This window comes from Melospiza melodia, chromosome 1 (genome assembly GCF_035770615.1).
Source record: "Melospiza melodia melodia isolate bMelMel2 chromosome 1, bMelMel2.pri, whole genome shotgun sequence".
Taxonomy (NCBI): domain Eukaryota; kingdom Metazoa; phylum Chordata; class Aves; order Passeriformes; family Passerellidae; genus Melospiza; species Melospiza melodia.
In genome coordinates, this window is record NC_086194.1 from 35,642,357 (window position 1) to 35,662,601 (window position 20,245).

At 39.7% G+C, this 20,245-nt stretch overlaps 1 protein-coding gene across 1 annotated transcript in view; it reads right to left on the minus strand.

The window, feature by feature from the left end:
- Nucleotides 1–1,677: 1,677 nt before the first annotated feature.
- SCRN1 (secernin 1) overlaps nucleotides 1,678–20,245 on the minus strand; it is a 38,177-nt gene continuing 19,609 nt past the window's right edge. Inside the window, exons 3-9 of the mRNA XM_063153812.1 lie at nucleotides 16,707–16,888; nucleotides 11,406–11,608; nucleotides 8,321–8,515; nucleotides 6,569–6,734; nucleotides 4,555–4,735; nucleotides 2,226–2,385; nucleotides 1,678–1,985 (exon numbers count right to left, since the gene is read on the minus strand). Of these exons, the coding sequence (XP_063009882.1) occupies nucleotides 2,227–2,385; nucleotides 4,555–4,735; nucleotides 6,569–6,734; nucleotides 8,321–8,515; nucleotides 11,406–11,608; nucleotides 16,707–16,888 (1,086 nt within the window). The 3' untranslated portion in view covers nucleotides 1,678–1,985; nucleotide 2,226. The remainder of the gene's footprint in view (nucleotides 1,986–2,225; nucleotides 2,386–4,554; nucleotides 4,736–6,568; nucleotides 6,735–8,320; nucleotides 8,516–11,405; nucleotides 11,609–16,706; nucleotides 16,889–20,245) is intronic.

The following is a 20,245-nucleotide window of genomic DNA, read 5'->3' on the forward strand; positions in this document are numbered from 1 at the left end:
TTGCAAGTGTTGCTTTCTTCTTTCTTAAGAAACAGGCAAATAAGATACATACTCTAAACAGGAGCACTCACTTCTTTCATCTTGCCTCCCTCCCAGCTCTCAAAGATTAGATCCAAGTCGTGCAAAATAACTGTGAGAAGTAGTACATCCTAATTTTTGGCGTCTTACTGGAGTAATCATTTTATTCCAGTTCCCTGATTGTGCAGAAATACCCAGCTACTCCTATGAGGAGATGTGATTTCATGGGAAATCTATTTACTTCAGTTATGGGCAGCTGGAAAACGCACATCTCTCTTTCAGTGGGCTTCATACCCCCAATACTTTCTGAAATTGAGTGTGCTTCTTGCAGTCAGCCCCTCCTCTGGTTGCCCCACAGAGCAGCTAAATTTCAGGGATCTTACTTGAATATTTCCTTCTATTGTCTACACTTTAAAATACTTAGACACAGGAGTTGCTCCTAGGATAGACAGCATGGGAGGATTTCATTGTGAATGGGAGATTATTAGGTAGCCTTAAGAGAAAATATATTCTTCCTTGTTTTCTGTAAGTGAAAAGGCCCCATGTTTTCTTGTCCAATTGCCATTTGTCATATAAGGCAATACCAAAGTAATGAGTCTGAATGGAACAATTTCATTTTAAAAATCCTGAGAATGCAGTGTGCCAATATGGCAATGACTTATTTCCCTGATGCACAACTTTTACAGTTTCAACTTGAGGTGTTTCTGCTTTCTAAGGAGCTTTTACTTCCTCAATACAGAAGCCTGTAGTTCTTCACCATCCATTTTCTCAAACAGTGAAGAATTTTAACCCCATATGTTAACTTCCACTTACTAAAGACATGGACGTCCTCTTTCAACCCTCATGTATGAAAAAAACCCACCATCCATCTTCACTGGACACGGTGTTTACTGGTTTAATTCTCAGTGTTTGCCCTACCTCACTTCCACAAGAAGAAAGTACAATGAGAAGCAGGTCTGCCTGTAGGACTGTGGAGGAAGGGAAGCATGCTGCAGCAGTGCACCTAATGTAAGGAAGCACCTAAGGTAAGGACAGCCATTTCTAAGCCTAACCAGCTGGATTGCCCTACCCACCAGCAACTCACTGGTACTTAATGGATTCATCAGCCATGTGGCTCACAGCAGAGATTACTAGGAACTGTTCAGCAGTACAAAGGCAGAAAGATGGAGAATAGCCAGGTACTTATCAATGTCCAGCATCTATTCCTTTAAAAGATTCCAAATCTGTAGCTTGTATATAAATCTGACACATTATTAATTGCATCTTAAGAGCCAGTATGTGTAGATCTCTGCAGATCCAGGCTGGCTCTGCACTTCAGGACTCAGTTGTGGAGCAGCAGCTAGGTGCACTGCAAACACAAGCTGGCTGAGGGTGAGGGCAGAACTTAACCTGGGGACTGAATTCTGATAATTTGTACAGGCATAATGTCAGGTGCTGAGTTACTGCAACCAGATATGGCCATATGAGGCCAGCACAACAAGGTCAAGAGCCAGGACTTACCTTCCTTCCCGTCTCAAACTGTGATTTCAAGTCTACCATTTCAACTCTGTATGAATTGGCCAGAAGAGAAAAATGCAAGTCAGCTTCGCTGCAAGCCTAGTCCTGAGCAACAGAGGGAAAACCAGATTGCTTTCAATGACAATATGGCAATTAGCCTGATGAAGTTAAATCTTTACTTTAATTGGTTGCCCAACATACATGTTTTAACATTCTGTACTAAATTAGCCAGCATGCACACAGTAATTGGACCAGTCAGTGACTTTCTCCTTTCACTATATACATACACAAACAGGAACACCACAAGATTGGACGAAGGAAAGCAATTTGTTAACCAGATACAGCTAGCAAGTAACATTTTTTCCTCTAGAAATGTTTTTTCCTGCAAAATCACAAGTGTGAAGACTTTCTTTCAAGGCTTGAAGAGCATTGCAGTCTTCCAGTGAAAAGGCTAACAATAGCCACTGTAGCTGAAATGAGAGAAAATTTGTTGAAAATCCATGCCAAACAAGAGTGAAATTGAAAAAAAAAATCACCTGCAATGCAGCATAGGGAAAAGGGACTTTGGAGACAAGCTGAGCAGGTAGAAAGATGGGTTTGAAACCAATTCTTAACATCCTCAGCTTAGTGTAAAATAGGAGGAGGTTCAGAATCAGATCCAACATTTCACATTCACTGGTAGAGTAGTACCTAAAGAATTGTTTGCTTACTTTATTTGAAGAACTTTAGTTCTGTGTCAACACAGTCATAGAAAAGATCCACTACTTCAGCTGGATCCAGAATCTCTGTACGAGAAAGGATATCTTCCATTGCTTCTAAACCTTGCTTTTCAAGGTCTAACATAATCCTCATCAGTTTCTGGCCTTTATCCTAAAGGCATGAAATAACCAAACTCAGTTAACCAGCAAACAGGCTCATTAAAGCATTTTACTCTCTTTGTTACAGAGATAATTTCAAATATTTTTAAAAAGAAAAAGCCTTTTGAAGTACAAACTACTTCTGTTATTAGTTATTTTGGATGGCCAAAGGCTTAAAGGAACAGTCCTGGACAATTTGTGCATTAAGAAAAATAACCAAAAAGGAGTTGCTAAGTTTAAAGCAAAAAAGGAAGAGGGTGAAAGATGGATAGAGGAAAATTATACAAGGCTTGTACATATAATACAGATAAAGAAAGTTCTTAAGCTTGTAATCCCACTAACAGAACTATGTGAGAAGACTGGAAGCCCTAAGAATTGAACAGATTGTGGTATTTGCATGTGTATCTCTCAAGTCAACACCTGCAAGATGATGAATAGATCTGAAATGATGTGTCATGTAACAGTATTAAGACTGCAGATCCCAGGGAGGTCTTGTGTGCCATTCTGACTTACTGCTCTTTGCTTTTCTAGAAAATTTACTCCTGGAAAATCTCATTTTATCCAAATGTAATTGAAACTCTACCTTTTTTTTTTTTCCTTGTTTTTTCTTTTTTCTTTTTTTTTTTTTTTTTAATGGAGAAGTGCTGCTTGTTTTGCTTGCAGCTTTCAAAACTGAGTTTCAGGGGAAACCAAAGTCATTTAGAATGAGTGATGGTTCTGAATTTTTCAGGGTTTTTTCCTCAGCATTTTGTCCAGAAAGAGTAGGGCATCTCATCTAAGGTTTAGGCTCTTAGATGAGCAGGTTTTATAGCATGAAACCTGAGTGGAAACTGCATTCTCTTTTCTACCACAACTATTGGTGTCACATTGTGGAGACTTCACCAGGCGAGTCCACAAGATGCTAAGATGCCTCTTCCAGGTCTTCCCTTAATCAACATCTTGCATAATGATATGAGAGCCAGTTGCATACTAAAACAGTGTTACCAGAGGCCACAGATTTTAAATTACACCATTCCAAGAAATTAATAATCTAGCCCAAACTGCATTTAAATAATGTTTGTACTAGCAGAGGTTATCATAGCTTCCTTTATCAATAGTGAGTAGGTCTCTGAATGTTGTTATGATCATAGCAAGACTCTGACCCATGCAAATAGACACAGAGGAAAATTGTAGAAAAGCCAATCCTCTGTGGGAGTTCAACCCAACTACATGAGGGTCTTGTACAAATTGCCTGAATACCCATAAAAGCTTGACAGGTGTGCCTTGGTCATATTTCCTTCTGTTTGATTTCCCTAAAACCACTTACCCAGTTTACTGCTGTAGTTGTAATTGCAAATGTTGAGAAGTTGTTGAACTACCTGCCCAATGACACCAAAAGTTCTATCTCAACCATTTGGAAAAGCAATACAGAATAACCCCCTTCCTGACTTTACTTATTCCAAAATTAATTGCCTAAGAGATCTTCAACACTAAGTTTTTACCACGGAAGGTTTTCAGCCCTCGGGTAGATACTGCACAGCACTGCAAAGTGTCCTTTCTTCTCATATAGCATTTCAGTTAAAATTAACAGAAATGCATTGAATTGCAAAACACAAGACTTGCAAAACTGTCATGTGCAAATTATTCCTTCAAGAAAAACACCTTTCCAAACTATGTAGTTCTTAAGGCAGCATATGATTTAAATCACAACACTCCTGCCCTCTTCCTAGCACATAATTCTGATACAATGTTGCACTAGCATCCAGTGCTCTAATCACTAAAAAGACTATGCACAGTGGGGATTGAACAAGATAATCAGCTTAACAGTTTGACTTTTCATTTTGTAGAAGTAATGGAACAGAGCTATACTCTCAGGACAACAAAAACTATGCAGAACAGTTTGTCCTTCAGAGGGCATCATTATTCAAGCTAAACTCTCAAGGATTCTAAGAATATTCAGAGAATGTTTTTCAGTGAGTGACTGTGAACTGAAGTATGGAGTTGGCCATCTACATTGACTTCTATTCAAACTACACACCTATAATCTCAGTTGTCCTTCAATTTTAGGAGCCTTCTCCATAGTCTCAAGTCAAATGTAATGCTCTCTTGAAAGTCAGTGCCTTTCAGCACAGAAAGCCATGCATCTCAGTATTCAGGGTTCCAACAGCTTCAGTTCATTAATTCCAGGTGCCACAGCTCTTACCTGATCATTCTCCAGGAGAGATCGGGCCCATTCATGTGCCTTGTACAATTCATGCCTACGATCTGGCTTCTCCTGGAACCGAGGTATCTTTTTAGCAGGATCATCATTGCCAAAAGAAGGAGACTGCACTTTTGGTACTAATTTTACATCATCAACAAAAATAAAGGGTTTAAATATGGACCTGAAAGAAATGAGAATTACTGCTTGCAGTAATAAGAGACATTTCATATATATTATTGAAATGTTCACCGTGTTATATTAAAACAACATCTACAGAGCAGCATAGGTAATTCATCTACACTAGGCATGGGTAAGGTTAGAGACTTGGTACTGGTCAAGCAAAACAAATCTATGTGCTTTAAAAGATACTGGGTTTGGCAATTATTGCAAAAACTTATTACCCCGTTTACCTATAAGATTTTCTGGTGTCCTCATGCCAGCTCTGCCACTTCTTTAGAAGAGTAGCATTGATTTTTCTCCTCCAAGTTTTTTTGTAACAAATCTCAACATTCGGCCTCACATCAGTTTTTCTCCTCAGTTCCCACTGGCATCTCTCCTCCTCTTTCCAGATTTAAGTTTTATTAAAATCAGAAAAAAAAAAACACTTGCATGGAGCAGGGAAGATTCCATACCTTGCTCAATATCAGAGGATTTTGCATATCAACAGCAGCACTTTAGAATTCTACTTCAAGAGCTGAGGGAAGACATGGCTACCAATATTGTGACATTTCTCAAACTATTTTAACACTGAATTTGGATCTAACCTCCTAAGAGACACAAACAAAAAACCCCATCAATACAGAATCTTCATTCCGGAGAAGCTGAAAATAGGTTTTGGCAAGTGACTGGAACAACTGCCTTCCTTCTCTTTAGATACAGAACAACAAAGCACCCTGCATTCTGCAGTGAAGAACCTGCCAAAAGTGAAGACTTCTGCAACACACAATTAATAACCACTGCCTGTGTACAGTCAGCAGGTTCAGTGCTGCAACCCTTTCCATCAGTGTCACAAAGCCTTGCTGACTAAGAATTTACGTGACTCACTAGCTGCATTTAAAATATTTCTTTCTTAATGCATTACAGTGTTGAATAAAGCAAGAAAGGTCTCTAAACAAGGCTTTGAAGGCAGGTTTTTGACCTTCAAATGGACAGAAATCCCAACAAATAATTTGAAGCCTTGCTCCTTTTTATTGCAGAGGATTTGCATCAAGTCAAAGAAAAGTTTGGGTAAGCAAGTTTAAAACTGACACTTAACCCTGAAAGTCTGAGTTGCATAATGCAAGGTGGGTGGAAAGTCCCTTTGGCATCGATGACTTCCACAGCCCTCAGTAAAACCTAATGATTACTACCAGTCCTCGGACAGGAATGACAGCTGTTCAAGGGCACCATTTTCTTCTCCCCATAACCTCTTTACCTCAATGCAAGTGGCAGATCTCCTGAACAATTGCAATTGGTTTAGTTTAATTTCTGTGAATCCCAAGTGGATTCTGTTTAAAACACAAGATAATTCATTAATCTTTGATGATCTGGCCCATGAGTTCCTTAATCTCCTCAGCTACTTTCAGCTAGAGAGGACACCATGTAAACCAACTGGAAATTGTCCCTTGAATAAATGACATGCTTGGGATCCCAGCAACTTGCAGATGTTTTGCTGTGTTAACATTTTGATATCATATGAAGCTACCTGGAGTACACAACCCCTCTCACAACACTTCATTTGCTGGAGTTTTGCACCTGCCTGTTCAAGAGAAGTGACTTGGGAAGTCCTCAACTCGTCTCAACAACTTTCCAAGTGGAACGCAACTACACTGGAATTCCTGGCCCCTCCCTAAAGTGCATTTCCGCTGGAAGCTCAGTAACACAGGACCGTCAGATTGCACATCTCAGAGCACTGACTACATTTCTGGTTAGAACACACTCCTGAAGTATGTTCCAGTTTGGGTGGCAGGGTTTGTTGGTTACCTTTGAGCCCATCACTGCTCTGCACCCCAGGGAGCCCAGTGCTGTGGCTTACCTTGAAGGGTCTGGTGTGCCAGTGAAGTAATGAATACAGGGAAAACTAGGGTCCTGAGGCAGAACAGACACTATGCTAGCTGTAGTAAGGAAAGATTCAGAGTCCACACAGACACCACTGTCCTTGTCACGCAGGACATCAATCATAGCTTGTGCAGAAACGTCACCTATATGGAGGGGGGAAAACATTCCTGAGTGTTCAATGGCTTGGAGCCCAGGTAAGGATTTTAGCCTGAACAAGCTTTGGCCTAAAATGGCCCCTGACACTTGACATGGGCACGTCACAAATCCCAGTTAATAGTTTCTACTTAAGCAATGAACATTCAGAAAGAACATGCCTAGCTAGTAAATGAGAATGGTAAGAGGCATTAATCAGGCATGCCAATTGCCAGGTAGGGAGAAATGCTATCAAAAAGGTACATTTTCAGGAAGAAGGCTGTAATACTGCTTTAGCAGTCACTATGAACAGACTACTTACTTAAAACGTCCATTTTCCTCTACCCAAGCAGGACAGAATGAGAACACCCTGATTTTCCACTTCTCAATTTCCATTCTCAGTCGAAATTTTGAAACATCATCTTGCAGTCACAGAATGTTACAGCAGCAGACCTAGGCCTCAAGATTTTTCTCCCAACCCCTATCTACAAGAATCCTCTGTTCTCACCGTGTCTCCTGCCTGTGTTCATCCCAGCTTTCCCCCACTGCCCCTCCATGTTTTCTCCTTTTGCAGGTCATGCTTCTTCCCCATATCTTCTCAGGCTCTGCAGTGACTGAAACCTCCATGCACAGGTGCCTCAACACACCAGGAGACACAGAATGACTCAGCAGCCTGCAAGATTTTCAGCCATAGCCATCTGTCTGTAGGGGCTCTTGGGGTTTTTAGTGCTATAATCCAGATTTATTAAGATCTTTTACCTATAGGCATTCAGAGTTACTGTATCTGCCTCAGACACTAACCACACTCCCTGCAGTGCTACAGCCTTTGCAAGAACTCTGCAGCGCATCAAATTTCTCACCTCTACACTCTTCAGAACATTTACCCACATGTGAAAATGCCAACAGTCCAGTAAATTCACATGTGTAGTAAAGGGCTTTTTAGAAAATGATAATTTGTGCCATTTTTCATGCATGAAAGAGCAGAGATGCATGCATTCCCATGCACTGCTGCAGGCTGTCCATTTCAGAGGTGTTTTGGCCAGCTGCAGCGAACTGAAGGCAGTAATAAATCTGGGTCTGGAAATAAACCCTTCCTTTGACTGTAGAGAATAGCAAAATGTCTGTTCCAGTGGCTTTGTTCCACTCAACAAAGAAAAAGGCACTTCAGTTTGCAACTGCTCTTCCTTAAACTGTGCTCTTTAAACTTTCCCCAAAAGGTTAAATCTACATTTTCCCCACAATGCAAATTCCACTGAGCTCAATCTTTGACATGTGAGGCCATTTTAATTTCAGTGTTAGGTAGGGCCACTAAAATTACAGGAAAGCACAGATGCAGTGGCACATCATGCACATCAGAGCACTGAAGGAAGTTACTTTTTATTTGTAATCCCGTTTTGAAACCTTGGGGGTGACATTAAGGGCTCCATCCTAAATAGTGGCAAATTTAGGGACAGTCTTTAGTTCTGATGTTCCTTCCTACACAGTTTACATGTAGAGGTGTTCTCAGCCACATGTAGTTCTGGACAGAATGCCTGAAAAGGAGGCAGCAGTGACTAAAAAACCCAGTGAGCTCACAGAAAGACAGTTTAACACTTACCACCTTGTTTTTCTAGGCTCTCCCTGCCAGAACAACAGGCTAAATGGTCATCAGCAAGAGAAAACACTTCAGAAAAATTGAAGTCAGAGTCTCCGTTCCACCAGCCTTGACTTTTCACATAATTCCTTAGTTCAGGATGCTCGGCATCAATTTTTGTAGTTAATGAAAGCTGATTGCAAATACATTTCACTCCCTCTAGAAAGAGCCACATATTAAAAGAGAACATTAATACAGTTTTCCTGGGAGAAGCTGGAAGGAAAATGTCATATCAATTAGGAAACAAATTAATCCATTGGTTAGTGTGTGCATTTGGCATGACTGTGTAACTATATAATTACACATGCACAGAATTACCAATCCCTGCAGGTTGCAGAGCTCAATCCTCTGTGCCCTGCTGAGACACTGACACCTGTGATTAACAGTGGGATTTAGACAGAATGCCAGTTTCCCAATCCACACCTCACACCTTCTGACCACAAAGCAGTGGTGGTATCCAAATGCCAAAGGCACCTAATATTTTTTCTAATGGCATATTCTCCACAGACACAAGAAGGTTTGAGATCTGTCTTGACTTCAAAACATATTTCAGCAGAGCTGCATTCAATGAACCTTCCTTGTCCTTCAAAATTAAGAATTTGGAAAATGTTTTTAAAATCATTATGACTGCTTTAAGCTTCCCAGCTGAGAAACAGTTTCACTGTAAGCTGCAAGATAGGTTGAAATTACAATTCTTTTATCTTAGATTTTAAAATGGCATGAAGTAAAAAGAATGTGTAAGTAGCCTCCAAAGAATACTGATTTATTTTTTTTTTTAGTTCCTTTTATCAAACATACTGCAGTGCTTATAACCATATATCCACAGCATGGCAGTGGTTGCTGCAGATATTCCTCAGAGAGAATAAAGCAAAATGTATTGGAAGCCAGAGAAAGAGATGATAAAGTAAAACTATAAACTAAAATAAACACAGATTCTGGAATTTGGCATAAATAATTTCTTAGACAAAAACAAAACCAGTAGCTGTGAAAGTTTTTAATACTGCCTTCCAAAAAAGTTAGCTTGCTTTTGCAATGCCCCTTGCATGCAATTTAAATAAGGGGTAACAACTTCAGGAAATTCTGTGCATCATTCTGTGAAGAAGTCCCTGACATCCAATTCTGACTTACACAGGGTCACTGACAGCTTATTCTGACTCACCCTTTCAAACAGCATACTTTTCTGGGAATTTTCTCGACTTGAGTGATGAGGATATTTGTATTCATGTCCAGCTAGGCAAGCCACTCTTTAAAGAGCTCTTTAAGTATTACATTTATAAACTCATGCAAAATAGTATTTCATGGATTTGATCTACCATAAAAAAATTTATCATTCAAATTTTCCACCGAGACTCAGGAACATTAATAGAAAGGATTCAGAAGTATTTATTCTTAAATTATTTTCAGAGAGTTGCTTGATAAACACTCACTATAAGCTTTACAGTAATATCAGAACTCTGAGGATAGTCAGGAAAATATATGCCTTCACACTGGGGAATGACACATTTTCCCCATTTTAACAGCATTTGTGCATTCATTTGAAAGGTTAAGAGGCACACTTATGGTTGCAAAAAAAGACCCCTCTGAACAAAGTAAGAAATATAGAGTTCTTACACAGCCAGTAGGCTGAAGGAGGTGGAAACTACTTATCTGCAGCTCACAGGGACCTCCTGAAGAGCAATGTGCTGGTAGAAACCAGAACAGAGCTGCAGAATCATTTCAAAAAGCTGCAAGCAGCAGATGAAGGCAACAGTTTATTTGCTGGGAAGGAGGATGTGAAGGTTATGGACTGCTGATGCAGCTAAAACTGCTAAATAAAACCCACTGTTCTTCAAGTATCAGGCAGGCAGGTCAAGAGAAGAAGGCAGGCTGTCACTGCATAATCCCAGGAACCTCAGGAGTCAGCTGCTTGCCAGAACTGGGCTTTCATCAGGACAGCATTTTCAGTCTTCTCTCCTCTGTGTTTGGTATCTGTTTGTGCCAGATAACCTTTAAGGACACCTCTAGGTATCCCTAAAATGCAAGCTTTACTTGGGAAAACACCACCTCTGTGAAGGAAACTGATTCCTGCTTGGTGGCAGGGACTGACAGCAGGCCATCACCCAACACTGCACAGCCTGGTGATGTTTCTTTGCTCCTTCCCATATCTGCTATCTCCTACCTTTAATCATTTAGGGGGAAAGGAGGAGAGAATATTAAATGGATCTGTCACAGCTCAAGTCATGGATGACAAAAGTCCTCTTGAACACTCTGAATTTTCACTTCATTCAAACATAAATACATTTGTAAAAGCTCTACTCTTATGAAAATAAAAATCTCTTCAAGATTAAGATGAGAATAAATTAAATACAGGCCTTAAAATCATGTTATATTAAGCAGCCTATATATGCTGGAAAAGTTTTAAATAAATTCAACTTAGAAAATAACTTAAAAACTTTAAATAACTTAGAATTCATTTCTAAGCCAGTGAATTCTAGAAGTTAGTTTGGCAGCTCTGGCTTCACACATACAGAAAAAGAAACCATTTACAAGTTTAAAGAGCAGAAAATTATTGTTTTGCATCATTTAAAAACAGGGATATGAAGGGAGAATATCTATTTCAGTAAAGGAACCACCACCAGCAACCCATTCAATTTATCATCTGAAAAAAGCTCATTTGTTTAAACTATCAATGGTTATCCTTTCCTCACAATATTTTAGATTTGTAAGGAATAATTTGGGCATTAACACCATCAAAAATACCATCTGACCTGCTCCAAACAGAAAATAAATCTTGGAAAATACACCTATTGAATATAAAAATTATGATTATTACATAGTTTATGCAACAATCTCCACCTTCGCAGAAAATGCTAAGTCACATCAGCAAATGCAAATCAACACATAAAAAAAAGTCAGAGTAGTGCAAATATAGAAAATTATAATTGGTGATTTAATCAAACACTTGCATTCATTAGTCACTTATTTAAACTCACTGACTTTAGGACCAGTTCTTCTAAGACAACTCTTTACAGCTATTTTTAATAGGATTTGCTGTGAGTTCTAAACTAACCTGTGATTTTTTCAGCTGCCCAATACTTTCCAGAAGTCTCCAGTATCCAGGCTTCATTCCTGTCCACAATCAGAAACGCACTTTGGAAAGTGTGGCATGAACTCCCATCTTCATAATAATTTCCACCTTGTCCATGCTCTTCCAACAGAGCAACTATTACATCCAATGCTTCTTTAGCTGTTGCCCCCCTTTCTAGGCCAAGTCTATAAGAAAAGGGTAAAATAGAGATTCAGAGAGGAATGATACAGTAAGATCTCCTTAAGTTTTTATTTTTAAACACCAGCACTCATCTGAGTTTAAAATACTGAAGTGTCTGGTATGCTTAATATAAGAGTTCTTGCTTTAATTACTTACTAAAGGATGAGCTATAGAATTACTTGTTTCTAGTCTTGATTTTCTACACTGGCTCTTTACTCTCAAGCCTATCATAGCTGGCTTTAAAATGTCCAATTACCAACCAATGATCTCAGCTGCACTGTAAACATGCAATGCTCTATTTGTCTCCTCCTCAGGCAGAATACATTTGAAGGACAATTTGCAAGTAATTTTTTTTAAGTAACAGCTGTACCAAGGTTACTTTTCTGTACAAGGGTGGGAAATGGTAAATAATTATTACCAGTTATTAAAAAGAGAAGGAGTATTCAATATTACAGCCTCTCCACAACCTCTCTTTCCCAATGCTCTGGTTGGCCATGGAAATCAGGTATTATCCTTCTATGCATATTACATGCTGTAAAGACAAGCATTTGTGCACAGTCATACTTCAGAGCTCCTGCAGAGGCTTCCCCAAAAAACTGTTTGAATACCAGATATGGCTTTTGTCAGAAGAAAGAGCAACCACATGCCTGAAAGAACAGAGTTTTAAAAGGAAGTTGAAGCAAAACAAGGGTATTTTACAGGAAAGCAAACTGAGGTGTGGTAATAAATTTTACAAAGCCATAGGGAATGACTGTATCCTGCCTTGAGTAAATGGCATTAAATAATCCCTTGATATAATTTACAGCCCTAATTGAATCAACAACAAAAGCAGGAACCAGAAGTTGAAATGAGAACTGCAAACAATTTCATTGGTTCCAAAATCCAATTACTGGTAATGAGGAAATGCAGTGTTTCAAACAACAGTGTATCCATGCCTCCATCCTTTGGGAGTTACCCGGTTCAGTCCAAAATTTCTCTCTGTTGTTTTGTCACCTTAATATTTTCCTTTGTGTTTGTCTTTCTCTAAGTGCTCTATGGACAAAATAATTTTGACTGATGGACAGTTCCAAGAAAATCACTTTGTTAGACATAAATACTATCTATGCTAGCTTTTTCCATTTCTCTTGAAATCACATGACAAGCAAACACTACTCTGTTTCTTTTCTAAAAACTACAGCAGACAAATCAGATCCTGATAATAAGAATACAGATTTGTTGATCTCAGTGCTTTTCTGCAGTGGCTCTGCATTGTTAAATACTTGGCTACCATTCGCCTTGTTTTAGGCTGAATTATTGAAAGCAGTGTTTTCATCTCTCTCAGCAGCATCTATTTCTCACTAACTCACAAAGAAGAGCCAAGAGCCAACTAGAATTTTAAGGCTTAAGTTAAAGTGGCAGTTCCTTCCCCATCATTTTCTTACTTGCATTTATAGGGTCTTTCCCTCTCATATTTTCTTATTAGCTGAAACTTGTTTTGTACTAGTGACTCCATTTTTAGTCCCTCTGCTTTTATGGTTTTCCTTAATTCTTTTCATCACTGGTGCAATTGCTTTTTCAGACCAATACAGCTATGCCAGTCTTTGCACATCCCAGAGACATAATTTAAAATGCAGTCCAAAAGCATGTCCTGTTTGTTCCCTAAGAGCAGTCCCTGCCACAGGAATGTGAATGGACTGAAAACTACCTTGGTGACCATACAGCCACTAGATTCAGTGATAATCTGCTCCCTTCTCCCCAGTTAATGACCAAAACCATTTTGATCTGTCTACCATTTAGATCAAAACCTGCCAAGAGACACAACATCCCACTAAAACTTTAATGTCTCCCTGAAATGTTCCATCTGAGATGGTTACAGCCTAGCTTTTGTTGTCAAAACTGCAGCAGGGATTCAGGCTGAAGAAGCACCCTTTAGGTATTATTTTTTTTATAAATGGCTCCAATATTACATTTATTTCCATTAAGTAAAGGTCTAGGCTTTGCTTTTGCTTGGCTGCTCCTATCTGTCAGTCACAAGGGACAGGAAAAAAATAAAATAAAAGGAAAAAAATCCATCCTACACAACAACCACACAACTCATTTCCACAAAATTAAATCCTGTCAATTATCTCAGCATCGGTGTCCTGGGCAACCACAGCATAATCCTCCCACTAACACACTTCAGAGTACCCTTCAAGGTGAGCTGGAAGAACAGTTAGAAGCAATTTAAATGCCAGATGAGAGCTTGAATTACTTGTTAATAAAATTGCAGTGATTTAGTACAATCCACTGCCTTAGTACCTCCAATATGCTGTCATATTGTCAAAACAATATTATCTTAAGCTTTTCAACTTCACCTATCAGTTACATAATGCAGGCTTTCCAAATTAACTAACATTCTTGATGGCATTTTACTTTATTCAGCTTTGAGGTCTCTAAGGAAAGAAATTGGTAAACAAATTAATACCATTTTAAAGAGCATTCTTGACTCCCTGCCAAGATTGGCATCTCTGTGTGGCTCTGAAAAAATTATTTCACCTGTGATGAAGAGAACAAATAAATAATACAAACACATAGGGATTAAAATTAGGACAACAATGTAAAAATAAGGGTGTAATTTACTGGTTTCTCCATATTTATCTTTTGTATGATAATGCTGTCTTAACTTATCAGCAACACAGTACACGAACTGTTCAGAAGAACATGCTCCCCTAAGTGAACAGGTGCTTTATAGTTGCAACTGTGCATCAAAAAAAAATAAATAAAAAGAAACCAAAACAAAAATGCAGGCAGCTAGGAAGAATACCTGAAGAAAATCTTGATAAGCTAACTAATGCAGCAATACTGGTATACCTTTCAAAAATCACTTTTGAATTAATCCCTAGGGGAAAAAAAAAAGGTTCCTTAGGAATTTGTACATGGAGCATATTTTCTCTATGTCGTGACTAAGTCCATGTTCTCAATTTAGATTAACTGGGATGTGGACCAGCCTGCATGGAATAGGACCAGCTTCTAACCCTGAAGTCCATCACACAACTTTATCAGTTTGTTAAGAATCATTCAGGTGTTCTGACTTGCTGTGATTCTCTATCAAAGAGGCAGAGCCGGTGGCAGCTGCCTCACTGCAGCCTACAGAGATCAATTTTGTTCTCTGTTCTATGGGGTGACATGAAACAGACACACTTAATTCAACTGGCCAAGTCTTCACAATCAGAAAAAGAATCACTTGGGCTGGAACAAGCAGCAGATGGTAATACCACATCTCTGGTTCTGCTTGCCTGAAAGCACCCTCTCTCTGCACCCCAACTACAATTTCTTCTGCAGGTAAGAAGGAAGAGAGGGAGGGTAGCACCTACAGGGGATGATTACTTGTGTAGTTTGTGGCACTGCCTCTTTACTTTGGTATGTCCTGATTTGCTAGTGTGGGGAAATCTAGAGCTAGTTGGATATATGTTTTCCAACTCTAAATCTAGAGTTGGATAACATATATATTTGAATGTTAAACAATCCTTTGAGAATGTAGTAACTGAATAAGAAGTTAGTAGAAATCAACATTTAAATCAATGGTTTGTTAAAGTTTCAAAAGGACTGTGGTAGGACGGAAGAAATAAAAGTAGAAAGTCATCTAAGTCCTTTTCTTCACAAAAGGTTGTGCTATACTTTCTGAAACAACCCCTCACATCTACTCAGCCTCCTTTGATGCAATTAAATTTACTGGTTCTGTCAGGTACAGCTTCTCCACAAATTCCTTCGCTACATACAGGGCTTAGAGAAAATACCAAAGAGAAAGTTAACCCAAATTCCCTCATGATTTTGTCATTGGTCAGATTTTATAGCTCTCTGATCACATTTCCAATTTCCACTGCATTCTCTTCGGTTGGCCCATATTCCTCCTGATTTATGGTAGCTGGAAGCAGACACCGTTTCTGCAGAGACATGTTAGAGAACACTTACAGTTATAGTTTCAGGTATTTATGCACCTAACAAGGAGTTCTTCTAACCCATGCTTCCCAGCTTACTTGTGAGAATAACTTCTAAGGTTTTAACATCCTCTTAAAAGTCAAGCTATCTATTTCCTATCCTTCTATCTATGAAATATCTTAACTCATTGCAGGAGTAAAGTAGAACAGTTTGAGGGGGATCTTTCTTGACTACCAGTTATTACTGTGCATTTATCAACTCCTTGATATACAAGGGCTTTCTCCTTCAGGAACTGAGATTAAGCTGGTTTATCACAACTCTTTTTAAAAATATCAAGCATAGTCACAACATTTGACTTTTTCCAGTCAACTGAAACATCTCCCATTTTTCACGAGTCCTCAAGAAAAATGAGAATTCACCTGTAACTGCTTCAGTCAGCTCATTAAGTATCCCAAGGGTAAGTCCAGTAGGACTATTTTGTCTGAGACTGGTTTACTTAAATATGCAGCTGTTCTCCTGCTCAGTCTTTGAATTGAGTCCATTTGCTTCATTTCTCTTTGTAATAAGTCTGCACGTTCTCTCTTCTTCCATTTTCAGCTTTCATCCCCCACCCAAGCCTCCTTTAAATTCTCTTCACCACAGGATCAGCATGCAGGCTGAGACTCAGAGTGCAGCACAAGGCTTTTGGGAGCCAGCTGTCAATGAACAGCCTCACAGGAGTCTGTGTGCCAGCATCTGAATAAGGGCAGTGCCTTGCATTGGAATGCATGGCCTGAAGGAAACCATAGGAGTTTGTTTATGCCCACAGTTGGCTATAAGCCCAGAATAAGCTTTTTAGGTCAGAGTAGGCTGTTGTAAAGTGGGGGAGAATAAAGGGCACACCAGAACTCTAATATTACAAATTAGTTAGCAGTTCCTTACTAACAATGTAATCATATCTCTTACCCTGTCAGAATAGCCACTGCTGGACTGCAGGGTAGGTAGACAAGGTAGATTGAGTGAACCCACAACAGACCAGCACATTCTTGGTAGCTAAATTCAGATTGCAAGTGTTTTAAATTTTCATTCAGCTGTATCTGGAGCCCCACCTAGCCTGCTTATATTGCTTTGAAGTCTCCTTACGCCAACACCACAAAGCTGCTACTGGTACCAGCATCACCTGAGGCTGACGATGAAAGGCTGGGCACAGCTCAGCAGGACACCCACCTGACAAGATCCATGCCTAGCAAGGCTTCAGACTCAGAAGCTGGTTCTCTGGTCACAACAGCTTCGTTAGCTACACACACTCCGTGCTCGTTAGCTCCCATTTCTGCCCCCCACAGCCAGGAGGGCCTGCTGAGCACCACAGCGTGAGTCCTGGGCACCTGCTCAATCTCGATGTACGTGCACTGCAGAGACAGCAGGGAGACAGAAGGTTAAACAATCACTTCATCTGCTGCTGCGACTGAAACAAAACATGACTTCGATGTACAGAAAGGACACACCTTGTTTAAAAGGCCCGTGCTTTGTGAATGAACAAGGAAGTTGTTTAAACAACATTTAAGTGTCATGTTTGAAGCTTCACATCCTTACATTGCACAAGCCTGGGAAAGTACATGTGCTGATGCTTGCAGCTTCCAAGAGACAAGCAGGACCCAAAAGCTAGGATCAGTGGAAAGCAGCAGGAGACAGACTGTACTGTCACATTAATAAAGCACCAACCATACCTGTACACAGTAACAAAATCAAAAATTCTACCCCCTCCCCTGCTGTCAGGGTACCAGTTGTGGGTTTCTCTGGGTCTGCATTGAAGGCACTTGAGTAGTTCATGTTTGAACTCAGGTGTTTATTATTTCTTACCAGTAAAAGAGTCTCACTGCTGTGAGTTCAGCAGCTTTTCATTAAAAGGCACAAAATGGCCAACAATCTCTTGTTCCAAGGTCTTTTAAGACTAAACTGATACCTAGATTATTTTCCCTTTTAACCCAATAACTGATCCCAAAGAGCTGCAATGGGGACTTTTCTGCCCAATAACAAAATGACGCCCAAACCCACGAAGAAGAAGGAAGAAGAAGCATGAAGAAGAAACCCAGGATGACACCCTGTGCCCTCCATCTTGCTTCCATCCAGAACATACTAAAAATCACAAAACCTAGATTTCCCACCAAGTGATACACCTACACTACTCTCTATAATCTATTTCACACTTTTGTGGGTTCTACTCTATCTTGAAGTCCAGGAAACTTTCTCCATGAATGAGGGTCAAAGTCATTGCTGCCCTTGGGGGTCAGGGCACCCCAGAGCAGACAGAGAAATATTCCCAGTGCCCTGGGTTTCCACACCTTCAGCACCATCTCCAGTGCTTTATCACATACAGAGTCACAATGGTTGCTGGGACAAAACACATTGAAGGCTTCCTCCTCCCCTGCAGCTGTCCCAGCACAGAGACAACTGGTAGCAAGAGGGGAAAAAAACAGGCCTTGAAAAGATTCAGTGGTACAATAAACCACTTTGATAAACAGTCACAGAAGTAAAACATGGGCACTGCTGCTGTTGAAACTGGTGGTTTTACTATTTTAAATGGTCTGCTTTAATTAGATGTCTGCAAATGTACTCTGACAAGTCCAAAACACAAAGGAAGGCTGCAGAGAAGTCATAGTAACTGGAAGGAAGAAAGAAATCATGTTGCCTTTCAAATATATTTATTTGTCTTCAAAACAAGCACTGTTTTCCCAGACAGCATGGATGAGAGCACAATCCATGATTGGTTTGTGCAAAGCAGAGAAATATTTTATATTTTCTTTATATTTTACTGTTGAATTCACATCAAGTTTTTCATGGATCAAACTCTGCAGAATTTGCTTTTGGGAAGCCTAAAATTGTCTGTATTTATAAGGCATCTCTTAAGGTCCAGCATTCCTATTGTAACACCTTTCTTACAGGAAGTAATTTGCAACAGTTTTTTGGAGGAATATCCAATCGGGTATATCAGAGTAAACAGGATCATCAAAATGAACTTGTGGACTAAAAGTTATTTGCCTTGCTTGCCTGGCTGTGTTGATATTAAAATCTAAAGCCAAAGAAATCAGTCCAAAATATCACAGCTTCAAGAAGCTTTGTTTTTTTTCCTAGCTTTTCTTTCTGCCTTTAAGAATTATACAGCATGATCATCTTCAGCCTCCAATCTTGAGAAATTATTTTCACAGTAATAGTTCCTCTAGCATGCAATTAAAATGTGTAATAGACTGTCTTTGTCAGAAATGGGATTTTCAGAGTCCTTCACTTTGACCATGCAAGAGGGATACAGGAAATGAGCTTACCACCTTGATTAGGTAATGTGTGTAAATAGGTCAAAACTGAACAAAATAAAAAACAAAACATCACAAAGCAGAGGGGCAGTGAACTCTTTCAGCCTAAGGACAGGCTTAGACAAGCAGATCCTGTCAGGGACAAATACCTGCTGTATTTGTAGCAGAACATCCCTAATATTTGACAGGCTGTTTGACCAAATTTGCTTATACAGTAATACACTGTGATTTTGTAGAGGCAAATTCCTCTTCTATCAAGGTGCCACAACATTGGGCACTGGCCAGGAGCTAAGACCTGTAAAATAAAAACTCTTATTATACAGTTCACTCTTAGCTTCATTGTGTAACCAAGCCATGCCATAACTGACATTTCTCATCAAAAGTCCCCCCTCTCCTTTTGAGCTGTCAGCAAACAAATCTCATTTTTGACATTCTGCACAGTTTCATTTCAGAGCTTCAGGTCAGTGCTGTTTGGATAAGCACCCGGAGCATGTGTGTGAGCAGGGAATAACTGCATTTGCTGCATGTGCACAGGGGAGTGGAGCAGCAGGGGAGGATTACATGTGAAGACAACACCAGAGCAGCTCTCAGGCCCCAGGTCAGGGGGGTCAGGCACCCCTACATGTCACAGGTGCTCAGCTGCCTGTGGCCATCCTGCAGAGCCACCCATGAACCTTCTCAGTCCTACAGCAGAAAGCAAAACCCTAGACACAGTGTGGAGGAGACTCCAGTACTCCATACACCCACACTTGCAAAGCATTTTCTGGCTGAATAGCCCCATTATACAAGCTTGCTTACACTGAGTCTTTGATTTTTTAGAAGGAAAAATGATAACACTCTGAAAAGTGATAGTTAAGCTAAAAAAAATGCTGAATGCCTTTGCTCTGCAAAACATACTTGCAAGGCTATCCTTGCTACCAATCACTTATTACTTGGTGTCTCATTCCAAAAGCAAGCACTCCCAAAGCTGCTATTCATTGCAAAGATCTTATTGTCAATGGTAGCAGTTGAAAAAAGGGAAGGAGGAAATTGTTTGTTCCTGCTTGAGGAATCCAGAGCATTCTGAAAAAAAAATGTGGGTTTGTTTTGGAACTGTGTAATCAGAGACCAGAAAACATCCATAGGCATCACTACACATCTCAAAATACAGCTGTCACCTTCCATAGTGCTTCTTTATGTCCCCCAGCCCCAAAAAAAGTGAACATGGAGCATATTTTCATGCTATATTCAGTTTCCATACAATAACTCAGGTACAGACAATATTCAAGCCTTGTCTTATTTACATAAATTGTCTCAGAAGACCTAAATAACAGAAAAACCATTTCAATCTGACAGGTCTTGTAAAACTACTGTTGACTTGATTCTTATTCCTTTGTCATGGTTATTGGCACTGCTGAATAAGTCTTGATGACATTTTACCTTCCCACTATAATTATTTACTCCAGTAAGCATAAAAGT